Source organism: Triturus cristatus, chromosome 1_1 (genome assembly GCF_964204655.1).
Source record: "Triturus cristatus chromosome 1_1, aTriCri1.1, whole genome shotgun sequence".
Lineage (NCBI taxonomy): Eukaryota > Metazoa > Chordata > Amphibia > Caudata > Salamandridae > Triturus > Triturus cristatus.
Window position 1 is genome coordinate 239,113,681 of NC_140579.1, and position 20,759 is coordinate 239,134,439.

General features: G+C 44.2%; 1 protein-coding gene across 2 annotated transcripts in view; it reads right to left on the bottom strand.

Moving 5' to 3' along the window:
- The window catches only part of NFASC (neurofascin), a 1,241,670-nt gene that overhangs the window by 130,831 nt on the left and 1,090,080 nt on the right, over positions 1–20,759 (bottom strand). Inside the window, exon 27 of one of the 2 annotated variants that reach the window (XM_085627634.1) lies at positions 4,640–4,867. The exons of the other annotated variant lie outside the window; for it this stretch is intronic. Coding sequence (XP_085483760.1) covers positions 4,640–4,867 — 228 coding nt within the window. The remainder of the gene's footprint in view (positions 1–4,639; positions 4,868–20,759) is intronic. 2 annotated transcript variants of the gene reach the window in all.

Genomic DNA, 20,759 nt, shown 5'->3' on the forward strand with positions numbered 1-20,759 from the left:
TGAGTTGGTGGTGGGCGTTGGTGGCGGCTCTGAAGTTGTTGTGGGCTTCTGTGGATTTGGTGTTCCTCCAGGCCTTTTCAAGGCGGCGGTAAGTGCGTCTGGACTCTTGAAGTTCGGTGGTGAACCATCTAGCTTTCTTGGAGTGGGTGTTGTTGTTTTTCTTGAGGGGGCTATGGTGTTGGAGCTGTCGGAGAGCCATCTGTGCACTGTTCGGGCTGCGGTGTTGGCGTCGTCATTTTCCGTGATGGTTGGGGTGGAGTTGCTGAGAGATGAGGTTATCTGGTCGTCGGTGATTCTGGTCCAGTTTCTTCGTGGGAGGGAGCAGGTGCTGGTGTCTGTAGATGGTGGGTGTTCTGAAGGTGAAGTGGACGCATCAATGGTCAGTCCATGGGAGTTTGATGGTGTGGCTGAAGGTGATGGAGTTTCCTGTTTTGAAGAGGGGGTCGAGGGTGTGTCCTGCTGAGTGCGTGGGTTCGGTCACGATCTGGCGGAGTCCAATGTTGTTGAGGTTGTCCAGGAGGGATGTGGTGCTGGTGTCCAGTTGGTTGTCGAGGTGGAAGTTGAGGTCTCCCAGTAGGGTGTAGTTGGTGGACACGATGGCATGCGGGGAGATGATGTCCGTGATGGAGTTGGCGAAAAGTCCGCGGGGTTCAGGGGGTCGGTAGATGAGGGTTCCTCGGAAGGTGGAGGTAGGGCTGGCCAGTATCTTGAAGTGAAGGTGTTCCATCAGGTCTGTGGGCTCGTCGGGGAGTGTGCTCAGGCAGTGGGTGGATTTGTGGACGATGGCGATTCCTCCTCCCGGGCGGGTGGGGCGGTCCTTCCTGGAGATCTTGTATCCTGGGGAATGGCGAGGACGATGTCCAGTCCCGAGGTGGTGTTGGTCCAGGTTTCAGTAAAGAATGCTATGTCCGGGGTAGTGCTGTCGAGGAGGTCCCAGATTACAGTGGCGTGTTTGTGGAGGGATCGGACATTGAGGAGGATGCATTACAGAGTCTTTGGTTCAGTTGTGTTCTTGGGGGCGGATTGCGCTGGGTCAGTGGTCTTGGCAGTGCTGCAGGTGTACCGGCAGCGGTGACAGCTGAAGGGTCCGTGAGTGTCGGCTGGTGATGCTAGTTTGCAATTGTTGTTGCGGCCTGGGTTGAGAGCGTGGAGTGCCGCTGGGTCGTAGCGTTGGCGGTGGAGAGATCCAGGGTTTCCTGGCGCTGGTCGCAGTCGGGTCGCGGACGGGCGCAGACAGGCTTGCCTTTGGCACCCCGGCGGCGCGGCTGCACAGCGGCCGCCATTAAGTAGGGTTCGGGGAGGGCTGGACAGCGGGGAGGGGAGCTGGATTTGGCCGGTCGCACTGGTCGTGCTGGGGGGGGGGGGGAGGGGCCGCGGGGGCAGCAGCGGCCGGGAAAAACGGACTGAAAAAGGCTAAAGGAATAAGGCAAAAAGAGAAAAAAGTGCAAATAAGGCAGCAAAAGTGAAAGAAAGCGTGGAGGTAAGACACAGAGGACACAGGAGAGTGAAAGGGGGAGATTGAGATGAGGGTAAAAAAACGAGAGAAAACAGAGGAAAGACACTGAAGGAGAGTGAAGGGGGGAGCTTGAAATGAAGGGAAAACGACAGAAAATGGAGGAAAGACCCAGAAGGAGAATGAAGGGGGGAAATAGAAGTGAGGGAAAAAACGAGTGAAAGAGGAGAGAAAAAGCAGAGCAAGAGAAAGGAGACAGAGGTCCACTGGACCACCAGGGATGAGGCACAGGGAAACCTGCGGGTGGAGGAGGGCCTCAAAACAACACTTGATAGTGCAGGGGCAGACCTCACTTAATGGTGGAGCTGAGAGGGAGGGAGAGCAATTTCACTGACAATGAGTCAGTGGTCTTGCTCGCCAGTCCCCGCAGGGGCCGCAATTAAGTAGGGGGTCGGGGAGGGCTGGACAGCTGGGAGGCGGGAGCTGGCAGCGGGGAGGGGAGCTAGATTTGGCAGGTCGCACTAGACGTGCTGGGGGGGAGGGGCCGCGGGGGCAGAAGCGGCGGGGAAAAACAGGCTGATAAAAGGCTAAAGGAAAAAGGCAAAGAGAGAGAAAAGTGCAAATAAGGCAGCAAAAGTGCAAGAAAGAGTGGAGGAAAGACACAGAGGACACAGGAAAGTAAAAGGGGGAGATTGAGATGAGGGTAAAGAACGAGTGAAAAATGGAGGGAAGACACAGAAGGAGAGTAAAGGGGGGAAGCTTGAAATGAGGGGAAAACGACAGAAAATGGAGGAAAGACCCAGAAGGAGAGTGGAGGAGGGCCTCAAACCAACACTTGATAGTGCAGGGGTAGGCCTCACTTAATGGTGGAGATGCGAGAGAGGGAGAGCAATTTCACTGACAATCCTACTGTTTTTGCCGGCTTCATTTTTGCTGTCTTAGGACTCGGCACACTCACCACTGCTAACCAGTGCTAAAGTACTTCTGTTCTCTCCCTAAAACATGGTAACATTGGCTTACACTTCATTGGCAACATCTATTTTACTTGCAAGTCCTTAGAAAAGTGGTACTACAATTACACAGGGCCGGTAAATTAAATGCTACTCATGGGCGGCTCCTCCGTTATGGCGGAGGAGCATCGTTCCCCCTGCTGAAAGCCAGTAGAGGCAAAAGACATAAATAAAATGATAATAATTTTTTTAAATTATCATTTCATATAGCGTCCTGCAGGATGCCAGCAGAGCCGAGGGAGGGACGGGGACATCCATAGTGACGCTGCAGCAAGCACCAGGGAGGAGGCAGGCGTGTTGGGCACGGCTAAGATAGGGCCGGCCAAACCATCATCCGCACTTAGCCTTTCTCCAAACCGAGCTGCATTGCACAGCCGGGTGGAGAGGCAACACAGGCTCCCAGTATGTCCGAGAGGCGAACCATGGCGCTCAGACCAATCTCAGCATGAGAGGCCGCGCTGGAATTGGCAGCTGGGAGCCTGCGCTGTGTGCAGCAGTTCATGGAAGGAGGGTGGATCAGGAGGAAGGCGGCGGCCGTCTTAGCAAGTAAGTGTTATTTTATGTATTTATGATTCTGGTTTTTTTGTTCCCCAACCACCGCCTGCCACTTCACAGTACAAACAACCGCTACTGAAAAACATAACACGATGTCTGGATAGCTTGCAATTTGTGGGTAGTAGGAGTGTAGTTATTTGATTTTCTATGACTTCAGCTTACGAAGCTGGTCTATCGGAGCCACCATGCCTTGTAATTTAATAAACAGAACAAAGAAGTGGGCGAAGAGGTAATATATTTATAGACTGCATTTATTTTTCTTTACTGTTACCATTTCATGTTTTAGAAGTTAAAGGCAATATACAAAAGAAGGCCAGCCCAAGTAAAAGAGGGCCAGGCTATAAAAGTTGTTATAAAAGTTGCTTAAGTTTTGCTCCTCCTAAAATGTATTAACGTGGAAAATATAAAAGATTTAATAAAAAACAAATCTGGGATCAACGTATTGCTATTAGAGAAAATTATTCATGTAATCATTTCAAATGCAGGGAGAAAGCAAACACAAAAAAAATCAACTGTCTGGCTGTCAAAGGGGTTAATAAAACTGAAGATCAGCAATACCAGGAGACAACATAAAACTAAGAATCAGCTATACTGTAAGAGGACAAACAAAAGTGAATATTTGCAATGTGAGGAGCCGGATGAACGAAGTAATGATAAGCAATGTACAGAGGTGAAGAAAAAAAAAGATAATCAGCTACACCAAGAGAGGACATTTGCAATGTCAGAAGCAGGGTAAAAAAAGGTAAGGATGATTAAGTAGGTATCGGCAATGCCATGGGTGGGAACAGGAGAACTAAAATAATCAGTGAGGGCGAGAGGAACCAATGAAAGTATGGATGGCCCAGCAATACTACTATTCAGGTTTCACTGCTTTGGTTAGGGTCTTTATCGTTTCACACATGCTCTAATAAAAGACAGACGGGAGTAGCAGGGTTTGCATGAAATTGTGCAATGATGCTATAGGCAAAATATGAGCTACGGCTAGTCTTTTCACACATCTACAGGCAATTCACTGCTGTCTTACAAAGTGCAACTAGGTCTTCCCCACAGCTCTATTTCTTTTTTTAAAAGTGCAATGCATAAAAGAAGGGAGGAGGCATTTTGACAGATTTTAAAGTGAAGGATTAAGCACGTGCTTAGTGTGCCTCCAAGTGATGTACACAGTAGTCATATAGGGTAGGGGCAGAGTGAGTGGAATCCTGCATGGATGTTGAAACTCAGACTGGAGATCTAGATCAGTGCAACTTCAGTGTAAACCTTAGCTTGTGCGGGGGCTGGAATTATGAGTGCTGAGTGTACCGTACCAAGTAGTTATAGAGTGATAAAGTCGGAACCCACACAATTTACCACAGGTACATTTTGACAGGAAATTCCCAGTAAATACAGGTACTTCTATATTTTGGTGCAGAAAGCACCAAAATCCACATGTTATGCCATATTTTCAAGAGCTAAACTTATAATAGCCAATAATTATCGTCCTCAATATATTTCCTGTGTATTGGATTTTAACAGGTATGATAAATATCTACTATCACTGGACGGTACTCGTATTTAGGACTTAACTCTAGGTATAGACGGAGCAGGGACTGAAGAGGATTTAAAACTAGAAAAAATTAAGTACCAAAATTATGGATCTCTGTAATGGCAGAGAGAGGGCCGCTGCTGGTGGTGGTGGTGGTGGTGGTGGTGGTGAGAGCAGTAGTGGGAGCACTAGTAGTTGTGGGAGAGCTGGTACTCGTGGGAACACTGGTTGGCTTGGGAGCGGTGGTTGTAGTGGGAGCGCTGGTGGTAGTGGGAGAGCTGGTACCGGCTGTAGGTTGAGCAGTAGGCACAGGCACCCAGATCACAACTGGGAGGAAAACAAAACAATCAGATTAATTAGACTATGTTCACCTTTTTACAAGACCAGCAGATGCTATCTTGAGATTTTCACACACTGTTGAAAGGCCATCTTGAAAGGTGTGTCAGGGTAAAGGCTACCTTATAACCTGGACGGGCGTACAAAAATCATTTTGAAATATACAGTCTAGAAGAGAAATCTGTTTTCAACCCAATTATTTCTCCCAAATTATTGCATCTTTCGTTACAGCAGCCATTTGGTAATACCATTTCAGAACACAGGGTGCACAGAAAGTTGACACACATTAGCTAAGCGAGAGGCAGGTGGGTACTGCTCTCCTAAAGGTCTTGTCAATGATTTAGCGGCCCTCAGCTGCCCCTATCACGGGCACCGTGACGCCAAGCATTGGTCTCACGACAAATGGTCCTTTTTATTAGCCTACACATCCTCACTGATGACATACTGGTTTAAAAATTAGTTGAGGGTTTTTCTAATTAATACCTTCCAGTTTTAAGGTCCCGTTTATCTTTTCTTCTTTACAGTTTAATGAATGGTATTTCACAATTCCATTTCTCTATCTTTGGTTTTCAATGAATAAATGAAACGTTCCAGTTCTGATAATAGTTCTCCAGGTGGGAACGTTCATAAACAATGGAGTAGCAGAATTACAAAATATTAAGAGGAAGGGCAGCTAGATTATTTTTGATTCACCAAAGAGCTCCACGATAGAGGCTTACAGATAAGCAACTTTTTCTTCTCTGTCGTACAAATTTCAGTGAGGGTACTAAATCCTAAACCGAATTGTAAGCCCATCCCTGTATTAAGCAATGGATAAAAGTCAACCATTTGCGTATGTGTCTTTAGCCCATATCTAGACAACTGTGTTTTCTGCCCACATAGATTCACCTCTAAGTGGCTGGTTTGGAGATATCCGAAATGGAAACATATTAAAACTAAAGTCATAGCTTTCCACAAAGGGGAATGAGTTAGTGGTTTCTCTGCAAGAGTTTTGTGATCGTTTTATTAGCATAGTATCATTCAAGAAACCTACTATCTCACAATGGACTGTTTCGATGTAGCCAACCCAGAATGAATGGTCTTATAATTTGCAAATATTATAAGCTGGTTTCCCAATGTGCAAAAAACCCCCAAAACTTTTCAAATCCAAACCTTGACTTGGCAAGATGCAAGTAATATACCAAAAAATGGCCCCTCTGGAATATGGTAGCCCTGAGTCTGTTTCTGTGACTAACGCATGCAGATCCAGGTGCACTGTTGCTTCTCTGGAGGGCGCTAGGGAAACAAGATTGTTGGAGCTGCTACAATGCACTTAGGATCACTCTGGTTTTGGACTTTCTCAACACAATGACTGTTGCAATTAGTTGTGAGGAGGGAAATGTGTAAAGATGTTTCAGTGCCCAGCTGATTATCTGGAGCCTCAGAACTGGAAGGAAGGATTATATTATAGGGTGGCATTACCAAGCTATTGGGAAGATGCAAATTTGATTGAACTGTCACCCACATGAGAACAGATGAAAATTAGATTTGTCTTGAGATGGGGTGCTAAACTCACCATGTATTCCGAGAACAGAAAATGTATTCTGAATAGATGGACTTGTAAATAAGCATGCTATTGGAAAATTAATTTCCAATACAATTGCTGGGGAGGGGAAAGATCGGGTACAGAGCTAGCATCCTCAATTGCTCTCTATTTAGATATTTTTGTTTGCTTAGTACTTCTAGTTAAAAATGGGTTAGTATTTGTGTTTTAGAACCTTCGTTAAGACAAAAAAAACTAGCAACATTAAATCTGATTTCCTTCATGGAATAACAGGACGTGCTCCACTCCACACACTACCACTACAATATGAAGTGGTCGTGTTCTTGCAACTGATATTAATGATGATGCTAAGACACTTGGTGGACTTGCATATGCATCAATATACGGCATTGTGAAAAATGTTCCTCTTCCATCTGTATTCTGTGATTTTTCTCCACTCTGAGTATTTTAGATGCTTTGCATACCAGAGTGGATGACAGGAGAGAGGAAAGAACAGACCTACTTGTTTGCATTTACAGGTGGCCACTCTTGCTTTTGACCTCCTTCTGAGATAAAATGTCTGACTGTGTTGCTGTTACTGATGCGAGAGGTGATACCTAGCAGTAAAAGTGATGATCCCATTTATCGTGTGTCACCTTTCAATGAAATAACATGATCTGTAGGGAGGACCAGCCTCTAACATTTTTTCCTCTAGATTCAATGCCAAACTTGCTGCTTTCTTGCAGTTTCTAGGTTTTCTTTCCCCAAAATCCTTCATTGTTGTCATATATTCTGGCATTAAGGACACAACACAAAAGTAAGAAAACCAAACCAAAAATAAAATATTTCCAGTTAATTTCCCTGAAATGTATCTTTTGTTTTCAAAATGTGATTGCTAGTTGTTAAATATGTAACTGAAAACTAAATTAAATATAGTAATGTGTCCTGAATAAGGGCACAATGGGTTATATGTGTGATGGACTGTACTCGTTATTCATACTGGGACGCAGGTGTATGTACACTACCAGCTGCACATTTAGTTTAATTGGCTTTTTTCACTGAAGCAGTTTCCTTTTGATCACCATATTGACTCACATCAGTTGGGAAGTGGGAACAAAGGATAAAGGAACACACCAAGGAATTGTATACCTTGTAGAAGAACATTTGTCTTACAAAATAATATATATAGATTTTACTATGTAAAGATATACAAAGTAGGAACGAGAAACATACACGACAGGTAAAGAAGTAAAGTGTCAAAAAGACACTCAGAAGTAAGAAGACAAAGATAAAGTGCACGAAAAGGATTAAGAGTGTTCCAGAAAATAGGAAAACATTATTTTACATATACATAAAAAATGTGTGTATTTAAACGCAGAGAAAAGTTAAAAAAAGGAAAGATAAAAAAAGTATTAAATAGAAAGATAACTGATAAGTAAACAGCAGGCCTCAAAACAGTACAGCTCACAAGCAACTTTTTATACTGGCAGCAAGTGGCAGGATGCACCAGATTCTGCAAGCAGAGCAATAAAGCACCAAAAGCACAGCCCATGCGGAAGCAGAACTAGAATCACTGCGTTACTAAACACCCACAATATGTAGTGCATACCCAGTAATGGAAGCAGAACCGGTCACACAAGCTGCCATGACGACTAGGATGGAGCATTCAGTACAATAACAATCCAACGACAAGCAGTGCAGTGCGCAGCTCATGCTGGATGAAGGAAGAGCAGCACCGCAAGCTCTTCCAGCGCTGCCTCGAGGAAGACCAAGCTGGACTAAAACCAGTGCTTCAAGTGGGAACGTACGGGGAGGCTCTCAATACATGCATTTACATTATTTGGTAGGGCGAGTCCCAGCACTTCTCAGCAGGGATGCACTACAATCAGTAGTAAACTACCGACACACTCTGTAGGGAAGAAGTACTTTGGGACATTGAGTACCTGCACTTCTATTTTATGTACTATGTAAAATAAGCAGATGCAAGAGGGAGCTGTCGATCATGAAGTGGAGAAGACAGAAGCCCTTTACTCTACCGATCCAAGACAGGCTGCATGTAAACATGGACTCCACGGTTTCCAGGCTGCACCCTAAATGAAAATCAAAGCCGAACCCCTCCACAAATAATGCTCGAAGTACAGGAAACAAATGCACTGTAGTCATGACTGGGTGTACAAAAGCGTAGGACAGCTAACTGTGGGGGGAAAAGGGCACACCCATAAAGCATTAGCCATTGAACAAGTGATTGCCAGCACTACCCTTCCATAACCTAGCAATGGGGGACCTAACTCATGCATTTTCTGTCCAGCCCAGGGTAGGAAGGGTAACATCAGCAAACCGACAAAGCCCTATAAATGTTGCAAACTCACTTACCTGCAGCGATCCACTCTCCAGCTGGAGTGTACTGTCATAGAAGGGCGTGGCGCAGAAAGATGGCCAGGGCCAGTGCAAAAAATGCCTATTCATATTTGGAGGCTAATAGATAGAATGAAACCTGATGGGCAAACGCCCTTGCTTGATTTGGTCTCGAAGGCCGTAGAAAGGGGTGCAATACTAAATGCAAAAGTTATGTGTACATATTTAGAAGAGGTGGGAAAGAAAGATAATTGCAAAAAGATCAAACATAACCAGCTTGAGATATGGCAAAGGGGATGGATTACCAATGAATGGCAACGTACAACGCCTTGATTTGTTGAGGAAATACTACACCAGGGTGAATCCATGCCTCAAGTTTCTCTACCACAGGGATATTATGGTGGAAGAAATTCCATCAACAGAGTGTCCAGATTTAGCACTTTACCTTACCATTAAACTGGGTCTGAAAGCTCTACAAAAGGGAAATGAAGAACAAGTTACTTACCTTTGGTAACCCCATATCTTATAGAGACTTTATCTAGCTGCAGATTTCTTACCATAGAATATTCCCTTGGTGTCAGACTAGATTTGGAAATTTTTGAGCAGCACCCCTGTAAGTCAGTAGGTGGTGCCTTTCGGCTTCACAGTAGCGTTAGTGTTGTATGGAAGGGACATGTGCTGTGCCTATGTAAGCACTACCCCAGTGGGCTGATGTCAGATACTTTTCATGACTTTCCACATCACAAGAGCAGAGCCACAAAAAAAACTGACATGCTGGTGTGCCGTGCTAAGGTCCTCCAAATGGGAAGCCCTACTGAATCAGTTTACAGAATGGGGAGTATCAGTATTGAATCTGCAGCTAGATAGCGTCTCTATGAAATAAGGTGTTAGCAAAGGTAAGTAATGTGATCATCTGACAGAGGCTTCTAGCCACAGATTCCTTACCTTAGAATATAGACCCAAGCAATACCTCCCCAGAGATGGGACTGTGAACAGATTTAGACCAAAAAGTCCTGTAAGGCCAAATGTGCAAAATGCCCGAAACTACAGACCTGACCATCAAGGCAGTACTGCTTGGTGAACGTATGCAATGACGCCCACGATATTGCCTCGAAGACATCCAGGACAGGGACTTAGTGAGCTAACACAGTGGTCGAGGTCTTGGCTCTGTTAAAATGCCTTGGATCCGGAGCAGCGCCGCCCTCGAGACCGTGACCTACCCTGGTGCCCACTTCACTCTCATCAGTCCCGACGCACCCCATCGTTATACCAGACTCCAATACAGAGCCTTGCACAGTTTTCTCATCAATAATTTCATTGCAAATGTTGCAGTGATATTATCAATGATGTCATAGAAGATGTCATGACTAATTCAATATGTGGGGTAATTAGCAGTACATGGCAAAGGCACGAGTTACAGTTACTTGAGATAACTATAACTGAGAAATTTCAGTGGTTTTTAGAGTTTAAAAGGTTACGTTGTTACTTAACATTTCACCAAACTATAACATTACTTTAGCTTTAGTTTTTTCAGTAATTTTTTAGTTTTTATTTAAACATAAAGTAGTATTTTACCACACGTAAAGCTAAACACTTGTTGCACATTGGCTGCAGCCAGGCCCTGCCACTAGCCTCACGCAGGTAGCTAACCCCACGCAGTGCTTGGTAAGGGTTTGGCCTGTGGCCAACCCCTTGTAAGTAGCCATCCCCACGCTGCGTACGGCCTTTCGCAGAGGGTAGGGGTGTTGGCCACAGGTATGGCCCAGCAGCCAACCCCTGCAGGCAGCCAAAAGCTAATCTAGCATCTTTCACCGGAAATCAGCAACAATTTGGATCAAATGTATATTTTTAAAAAAATGGCTTAAAAATATTTATTAAAGGTTTTTTGAACGACAAGTCTGGGATTCTTTCTTGTTACACAGTTTTTATTACATTTCGGGGATGAAAAATTTGAAATTCAATAGTCAGAGACATATTTCTTCCTTAAGAAATATGTTAAAAGGTAGTAAAGATATATATGTATATCTGTATTACCTTTTAACATTTTACACCCCATGCAATGGCAAAATAACGCACATCAAAGCCTTGTATTTTGTGTGAGACATCTGCAACACATAAAATACAACCAGCACCGTGTCTGGAGACTGAAAAAAACCATAGGTTTCAGGGCATTATAGTTAGCTGGACTTTTCACTCGTACAAAACCATTTAAATTCCCCTGTTATAGTTAGTTCAGCTAACTATAACTCGCGCGCCCGCAATGCACTGCTGATGGCGTCACATATTACATCACTCATGACATGGTCAGTGACATCACTGATGACATCTCAAATGACATCACTGATGACATCATCCAGTGAATGTGTGTTTTTCTGAAAATTACATATGTTTTATATATGTATATCTCAAGGTCGATGGAAGAATAAATGGGTATATAAGTGTCTAAATGGATGATTTCTTTTTGAAAAATTGATTGCATAACTGACTGATTAAGTGTATCTTAGTGAATACATGGCTTAGTGAGTAATGTTTAAATATGTAAATATCTGTATCAGTCTCTCACTTTGTGTATAAATGGCTGCATGGGTTGGTGAGTAGCTACACAAGTGTCTATATAGGTTATTAGTTGTTTTTTTGAGTATCAGTATGAGTGTCTGAGTGTATGTATGGTTCGGTGGGGGGTATTACGTAGTGCATAGGTGCATGAATGAGTGACTCACTGTTTGTATGTGTTGAAGACAGCATGTGTGCAGGACTGTATGGGTGGATGAGTGTGTGCAAGGGTGTGTTAGTGAGTGAATGACTGTCTATGTGACTATTGGTGTATATAAGTGAGTATATGTGAGAGTGAGATTGAAAGAGTTCCTGTATGATTAAGTATGTGTTTCTATAAGTGATTGTTTAAAAGACTAAGTATGTGTAAGTTTCTGTAGAAGTAAGTGTGGTGGTGTGTGTATAACTGTATATGCAAGTAAATGGATGTTTGACTCTTTATTAGCATGAGTGACTATGTGTGTGAGTAACTATGGATGAGTGACGTTGTGTAACAGGATGTATAGGTGTATGAGTACATATGATGAGTGAGTACATGTATGAGTGACTGTATAGGACTGTTGGTGAATGAGTGGATGTGTATGTGGATCTTAGAATTACTGAATAGGTTGTTGTAACTGGTATTGATATGTCCATTGTTTTGAAAATTTTAGTTTCTATTTTCGAATGTGTGTATCAAAGGTTATATTAGGGGGAGAGGAGGTCTGCCACTCTATCACAAGGATGATGTCATCAGTGATGTCACTGTTCATGTCATGAGTGATGTAATATGTGACGTCATCAGCAGTGCATTGCGGGCGCGCAAGTTATAGTTAGCTGAACTAACTACAATGGGGGAATTTCAATGGTTTTGAACGAGTGAAAAGTCCAGCTAACTATAACGCCCGTGAAACCTATGGTTTTTTCAGTGAATTTCAAAGGTTTTTTAAATGCTAATTCCTAACTATAACGTGCCTGAAACCTATGGTTTTTTCAGTGAATTTCAAAGGTTTTTTAAATGCTAATTTCTAACTATGCCTACAGAGATAGGACATATGAAGAAAGAAGAAAAAACACACAGAAAGAAAAAAAAGAAATGCAGAAAGAAGCAACAGAAGTCCTCAAAGACGAAGAAAAGTGCAGGAAGAAGGATAACGTGCAGAAAGAACAAACAGAAGAGCAGAAAGAAGCCTTGTTGCAAAATCATCCTGTACCCTCAACTTTTTCAGACTGATACTGGTGGTAACTGAGTCTGACTAACGAGACCTAGAGCCAGTGCTATGTTAAAAGACACTCAGAATACAGTGAAAACACCTACATACACTGGGGAACACTATGCGTTGGGGTCCCCCTGTGATTAGCATGACCTCCTCTGTAAGCCCCTAGTATATATTAGGGCAGGGGATTAAAACTACCTCTTAAAACGCACCACAGGGTGTGTTTGCACACGTCACCTCAGGCCCCTTCCCCTCCCTTCCTCACTGTGTAAACACGCCCTGTGGCCGTTTTAAGTTGGGAGATTAAGTCCCCTTAAATCCTGAGGGTCCCTAGGGTCCAACTAGCCCACTAGGTACCTCCAGTAAGCGCCACAGAGCTGCGTTGCAGAGAGGTGTAAAAAGTGACACGGCCTGGACCACCTCTCTGCAACGCAGCTCAGTGGCGCTTACTGGAAGCACCTGGTGGGCTACTTAGCCCCCAGGGGCCCTCAGGATTGAAGGGGAATTATTTCCCCAACTTAAAACGCGCCATAGGGCGTGTTTGCACACGTCACCTCAGGCCCCATCCCCTCCCTTCCCCACTGTATAAACACGCCCTGTGGCCGTTTTTTAAGTTGGGAGATTAAGTCCCCTTGAATCCTGAGGGTCCCTAGGGGCAAAATAGCCTACTAGGTACATCCAGTAAGCGCCATTGCAGAGAGGTGTAAAAAGGGGCACGGCCTGCACCACCTCTCTGCAACGCAGAGCAGTGGCGCTTACTGGAAGCACCTGGTGGGCTAGTTGGCCCCCAGGGTCCCTCAGGATTGAAAGGGAATTATTTCCCCAACTTAAAACGCGCCACAGGGCGTGTTTGCACACGTCACCTCAGGCCCCTTCCCCTCTCTTCACCACTGTGTAAACGCGCCCTGTGGCCGTTCTAAATTGAGAGATTAAGTCCCCTTGGATCCTAAGGGTCCCTAGGGTCAAACTAGCCCACTAGGTACCTCCAGTAAGCGCCACAGAGCTGCGTTGCAGAGAGGTGTAAAAAGGGGCGTGGCCTCAGAACACCGGTCTGCAACGCAGCTCCCTGGCGTATACTGGAGATACCTGTTGGGCTAGTTGGCCCTCAGGGACCCTCAGTATTGAAGGGGAATTAATTCCGCAACTTACAACTGGCCAGGTGGCGCGTTTGCAAAGTGCTGCAAGGAGGGGGCGTGGCCTCCGGCGCGATGCCGGTCTTTTATTTATTTTATTTTTTTTAAAAAGGAGGGCTGTGTGGCCCCCCTTCTTTTTCTAATTTATTGGCCCTGGGGACCCCATCCCCCAGGGCCTGCACCCTAATTTTTTTGTTGAAAAAAATTAATTTGGCCCTCCCAAGGCCTTAATCGGCCCCGGGGACCCCAACCTCCGGGTCATGGCCCTTTTTTTTTTTTTTATTCTTTAGGAGGGGGGCTGCGTTGCCCCCCTCCTCAGGCCACTTACGGCCCCGGGGACCCCATCCCCCGGGGCCGGCCTTTGTTTTTTATTTAAAAAAATATATATATATTTATAGAAACACCTAGGACATGCTGGACAAACCGTATGTACCTATTACCATGACGATTTGCGTGATATTCATTAAAAGGCGACTATGCATACAATGAATCCACGTGGAATGTATTTACACCGCTAGTGAAGCTCTGACGTGTCTGACGCCCTACAGTGCCTAATCCCGGCGCCCCCGCCGGTGGGTACTCTCCAAGTAGACACCCCTGTCGTTTATTTATACAAACATGGGTAGCTATTGACGGGCACATTTAATACACACGCACACCAAGCCATTCAAAGGGGATTCGACCAAACTACACAAGAAACCCCCCTCATGGTTAATAAAACACACACCCACTGCCGGATGTGTAATACTTTTTATTTTACTCTCTGGAAAGGAGACGAACCTCACTTGAGAGTCACAGCGTGCTCCTGGCTGAGCCCAATGCTGTGTTACACCCACAAGTGCCCGCAGAGTGCCACACACCTCTGTGTTGTATTCCACCAGCTAGTGCGTATGCTATGACACTCTCTGTGCACTGTAACACCACCCCCTGAATATGTCATGCCACACTTGCCTTCGCACGGGTTATATTGCCCCATCTAACGTGCCTTCCTCGATGCCTATGTTATAACGCACAGCGCTATGCCATACATATTACAATCTGGGATCCATATCTTTGTCACAGTGCATATGCAACGTTACACTCCCCAGCACATATTTTATATTACAACTTTAGAGGCTAATTAGGTTAGACTCCAAGGCGCATATCGCATAGCATGTGCTAGTGCCTGTGCTATCTCGCGCTCTCCAATGAATCGGTCATTGCGCACAATGTATTGCATATTATATTTCACGCCCCGGTTCATCTTATATCACACTTTTTGGTGCATAGTTTATACCATATACTATATCTAGTTTTCATTTTCAATCGTGCTCTCAGGACTATGTTCTATATAACACTGCGTCCACCTACCCTTTTCACGGGCATTACATTTTGCGATGGGGGTGGAGGGTCAGGGAGTGTTTCTGCCAAGTGAGCCCGGAGTCACAGTCACAAAACCTCCTCTTCTTCCTGAATAAAAGTGAGATTATGCTGCATACTTGTTCATATTTTAAGTAGTTCGCACAGACACACATTTTAAAAACAATAAAGTTCCTAATATCCACCTTCTCTGAACAGTTAGCTTGCTGCCCCATTCACCTCTTCCCCATCCTCTGTTGTCTGAATCCATGGACTAGCCTCCTCCCTCCTGCCATGCATGGTCTGATGTGCTGCCACTGGCCTCCATTTAGCATGATGTACCAGTCCACTCCTACTGCCCTCCATTGCCCAATTCTATGGCCCATCATTGACCTCCTGCTTAGCCTCTGTGCTTAGCTTGCTGCCCCTATTCTCCTTCCCCCTGCCCTCCAATGTCTTTGTGCATACCCCTGCTCCATCCTTTTTGCCCACCATGTTCCATGGACCTGCCACTCCTATCTACTGAGTGTTCTGTTGAGCTGCCACTCCCCTCCCACCTGCCTAGCATTGTAAGATGACTGTAACCTGTCCCTGCCACCTCCCCCCTGCCTGTCCACATGCCATGCCCCTATCCCCTTCCTCCTGTCCTCCATGGTCCATTTTACTGCCACACCCTTCTTCCCTCCCTGGTCTGTTGTGCTGCAACTGCTCCTCCTGCCTGCCCCGCGCGGTCTGTTGTGAGGCCCCTTCCCCTGAACTCTGTCTGTGCCCAGGTCCTGACCCTCCCTTCTATCCTCCATGGTCCTTTGTGCATGCCCCTGCGCCCTCCTTCTTGCCCATCATAGCCATTGTGCTGCCACTAACCCTCCCGCTTGCCATGCATGGTCTTCTGTGCTGCGATGGCCCCTCCCACCTTCCCTGTGTGGTCAGCTAGCTGCCCCTGACCCCCTCCCACCTTCCCTCCATGGTCTGTGTGTATGCCATTATAGTCTCACTGTTGCTCTCCATGGTGTGTCTGGTTTCTAGTGCCCATCCTGCCTGGTCATCTTGCTGCTCCTGTCCTGCCCCCAGCTTCCATGTGCAGACCCCTATTCCCTCCCTCCTGGCTTGTCTGTTCCATTGTAATGCCCCTGATCCGTCCCGCCTGCCCTTTATGGTTTGTTATGCTGCAGCTTTCTCTCCTGTCTGTCCATTATGGTCAGCTAGCTACCATTGCCTCTTTCCCCTCTGTTCTCTGTTGTCCATGTGCATGGTCCTGTCCCCTCCCTATTGCTTTCTATGGATTGTTGTGCTGCACTCCCGTCCCGCATGCCCTGTGTGTTGTATTGTGCTGCTGCCAACCCTGATCCTGCCCTGTAGGGTCAGTTGGGTGCACCTCTCCATGTCCCTCCTGTCCTCTATCAGAGTCCATGTCCCTACCCCAATTCCTCCTGCCTACCATGATCCAATGTACCAAACTTGCGAACATTTTAAACTTGGTAAGAGGGAGATTTTGAAAAAAAACTGAGGTATTAATTTTCCCCTTTGAGTTACATTGAAAAAGAGGAGATTGTAGACAGGAGACAGATCAAATAAAGCCCATTTGAGCTTAAAAACATTGGACGTTTCCTGGCTGAAACGGGTCTGTTGGCATGTATGGTTGTACTACCACTGCCTCTTCCTTCTGCCCACAATGGTCTATTATATTGCCACAGCCTCTCTTGCCAGTCCTGTATTGTTGGTTTGTTGCCCCTGCCCCCCATTCCACTGCCCTCCATAGTCTGTTGTGCTGCCACTGCCCTTCCTGCCTGCCAGTGTGGTCAAATTGTTGCCTCTGCACTCTCCTACCTGCCTTCAATTTTCAGAGTCTGTGCCCCTGGACTCTGCCTCTCAACAGTATCCCAATGAACAACTAGATTGCTAACATTCTATATTTATTACAAAAGTGTGGAACGCCTCACGTCATCTTGATGTAATCAAAACTGTAATACCTAGAGCATTTCCTTTAGAAATTATATATATGAGAGGGTCTTATTTGCATCAAAATTATGGTTAGTGCTCTCAAAAACTAAAATGAGGACATATTTTCTGAGTTTTCAAATAGCGACAAAGAACTTCTAAATTATTAGTAATCTTTATCTTTTTTTATCCAGTTGACCACTTGATAAAATGTTGCACCTAGGGGAGAGGATGTGGTGTTACTTCCAGAGCTGCAGACTTTGCAACTGGGGAACCAGGTTGGAGTTTCTGCTTCAGCTCAACATTCTGTGATTCTGGTCAAATCACTTAATCTCCCCATGTCTACAACCAAAATGAATTTGATCGTGTGTGATGTAACCAATGCTCATGTAAAGCACTCCAATACCTGACAAGTCTGCACTATATAAAACTGCAAATACACAACAAATAAGTGTTTTGCACATTTCTGTCATTGGGCTACATGTGGGTGATATTTGTGTTGCATTTGGGCTATTTTGCCTCTGGTGGCCATCTTGGGAGATTTATTTGTTATGAAGTTTCCTAATTTCCTCACTTACTGCAGTCTCCTCAGTAGGAAATGCTTTCAGTTTTTTACTTTGATTCCATCAAGAAGGCATTCAGATGTGTCACACATTTGCCATAAATTCATAATGTTAGCACTCTAGTTGCTCATTAGATCACTGTAGTAAAGCTACTGCTCACCAGGGAAGTCTGCTGCTGGTATTCAAAGTGCATGTTTCAGTCTGCAAGTCAGAATTTTTTTATGAAATAGAAGAGGATTTGAGAAGTCAAAATGTGCCCTAATTTTTCTTTCTGCAGCACTAATCATAATTTCTATGGCAGAATGAACCCCTTCATTTTGTTCCTTTGTAAATTAAATGTTTTAAGTGTTACCACTTTATTCCAATCAAGATGGCTTCAGGTGTGCCATACTTTTGTCATAAGTAAGACTGTTAGCGCTCTAGTTGTTCGTTAGAACACTCTGGGACATTCTGTCATTGGGCTATACTTGGGCTACATCTGGGTGATATTTGTGCTACATTTGGGCTCTTTTGTCACTGGTGGCCATTTTGGGAGATTAATTTGTTATGAAGTTTCCTAATTTCCTCATTTACTACAGTCTCCTCAGTAGGAAATACTTTGTTTTTTACTTTGATTCCATCAAGAAGGCATTCAGATGTGTCACACATTTGCCATGCATTCAGAATGTTAGCACTCTAGTTGCTTATTAGATCACTGTAGTAAAGCTACTGCTCAACAGGGAAGTCTGCTGCTGGTATTGAAAGTGCATGTTTCAGTCTGCATGTCAGAATTTTTTAATGAAATAGAAGAGGATTTGAGAAGTCACTCAAAATGTGCCCTAATTTTTTTTTCTGCAGCCCTAATGCAGCCCTAATCATACTTTCTATGGCAAAATGAACCCCCTCATTTTGTTCCTTTTTAAATTAAATGTTTTAAGAGTTACCACTTTATTCCAATCAAGATGGCTTCAGGTGTGCAATACGTTTGTCAAAAGTGGGACTGTTAGCGCTCTAGTTGTTCTTTAGAACACTCTGGGAAGCTGCAGTAGAACACAAAGGAATCAACTGACAGTCTCTGCCCTTGTTGGATGTACATGTTTTACTGAGAATGTCAGACTTCATTCTCACATGACTGAGAAAGATAATGTGAATTTACAGAAAATATGCTCTCAGTTTAGCTTATAGATCACCTTACAAACCTCTGTGCGAAAAGCATGAGAAAATAGTTCTCTCAAACATGATTCATGATATCACAGCAGAAGGCTTTTTCACATGGTAAAATCACCTTAGAACACACCACAATTCCTAAAATGAGTATGGTACCATCAACAAATGATTTATAATGTAACTAAAGTCTTAAAACCTTCTATTAACTGCAATGCTTTTTAATGAGGTGCTATCATGTATATTGGTCCCAAGATGGCTGCCAACACTTCTTGGATGATCTCACGATGAGATGTGTGGTTAGGCTCCGCCCAGATATATCTATCTTTTTAACTTTAATTTTCTCAGGAACTACTGAATGGATTTACACCATTTAAGCAAAAGGCACGAGTCTGAACTGAGGACTACCTCTTTGCCAAATCCGTTCAGCAGTTCGGGCTGTAGCTGCATCAACAGGTCCTATGGGAAAATGCATGGGGAAAACGCGTTTTGGGACCCCCCTTTTTGCTCGGCCCCCGCTTGCCGAATCACCCCGAAACTTTCAAGATAGGAGCGGAGCTGGCCAAAAGTTTGGAAAATTTCGTGAGGATTCGTCAACCGGCGCCAGACTTATTGGGAATAGAATGTTGCGGATTTCCTATGGAAAATAGGTCCTAACTATAACTACCTACTGGCGACCGCCAGTAGGTAATGTATAGATATATATATGTATATATAGATAGATAGATATCACAGCAGTTATAGCTACACTTTTCTCAAGAAATTATAACCGGAGCACCCCACGAGTTTGGAAAATTTCGCGAAGATTCGTCCACCGGCACCAAAGTTATTGGGAATAGAATGTTGTAAGTTTTCTATGGAAAATAGGTTCTAACTATAACTATCTACTGCCAACCGCCAGTAGATAATATACACACCTATCTATCTATAAATATATATATATATATTCACTAAAAAAAACATAGGTTTCAGGGGCGTTATAGTTAGCTGGACATTTTCCTCATACAAAACCCTAGAAATTCCCCGTTATAGTTAGTTCAGTTAACTATAACTCGCGCCCCCACAATGCACTGCTGATGACGTCACATATTACATCACTCATGACATGGTCAGTGACATCACTGATGATGTCATCCATGTGATAAATTAGTGCATCTTCTCACACCCTAATATAACCTTTGATACACCGACTCTAAATTTCAGACGGCCATTTTGAAAACCATAGATACTCCAATACCAATAACTACATACCCACTAATTGACTCTTAGGTCTACATACATCTCCACTCACTCACCTGTACAGTCACTCATACTTACAGTCACTCCGTACAGGACTATCATATGCATTTATACACCTATATAGACACTCACACACCGCCAATTATCCATTGAGGTACTGACACACCTAGTCAGTCATGCAAATAATTAATCACAGTCCAATTTACTCACCTATACAGTTAAACACACTCAAGTTCACTTACTCATAAAAATACTAACAAATTCTGACACTCTTATACAATTACTAATACAAGCACACACTCATCCATACAGGCACTCCCTCAATCACACACTCTCACATATAGATAGTTATATACTCTTACACACATATACACTGCGTTTCACATATGTAGTTACTGACACGTGTACAACTGAGATATACATTCAATCACTAACACACTCATACATACACTCTCCCAACCATACAGTCCATCACAGTTGCACTCTTAAAACCATGCACCATAGAATCACCCACTCACACATCTATGCACAGAGTCACACACACCCTACCCACACAAACACTCAGGCACCCATACAGATACTGAGACAACCAATCATTAACCCATATAGACACTCATATAGGTATAACATGCAGCCACTTATACACCAACACACAGACACATACAGACATTCACTAGTCTGCAGTAAGATACATTTAATGACTCACTTATAGAGTCAGTTATGCACCTAGAAAATCATCCATTCACACACTTGTACACCCACTCATTCTTCAACAGGCCTTTCAATATATATATTAAACATATTAAAACTTTACAGAAACACAGACTCACTGGATGACGTCATCAGTGATGTCATTTGAGATGTCATCAGTGATGTCACTGACCATGTCATGAGTGATGTAAT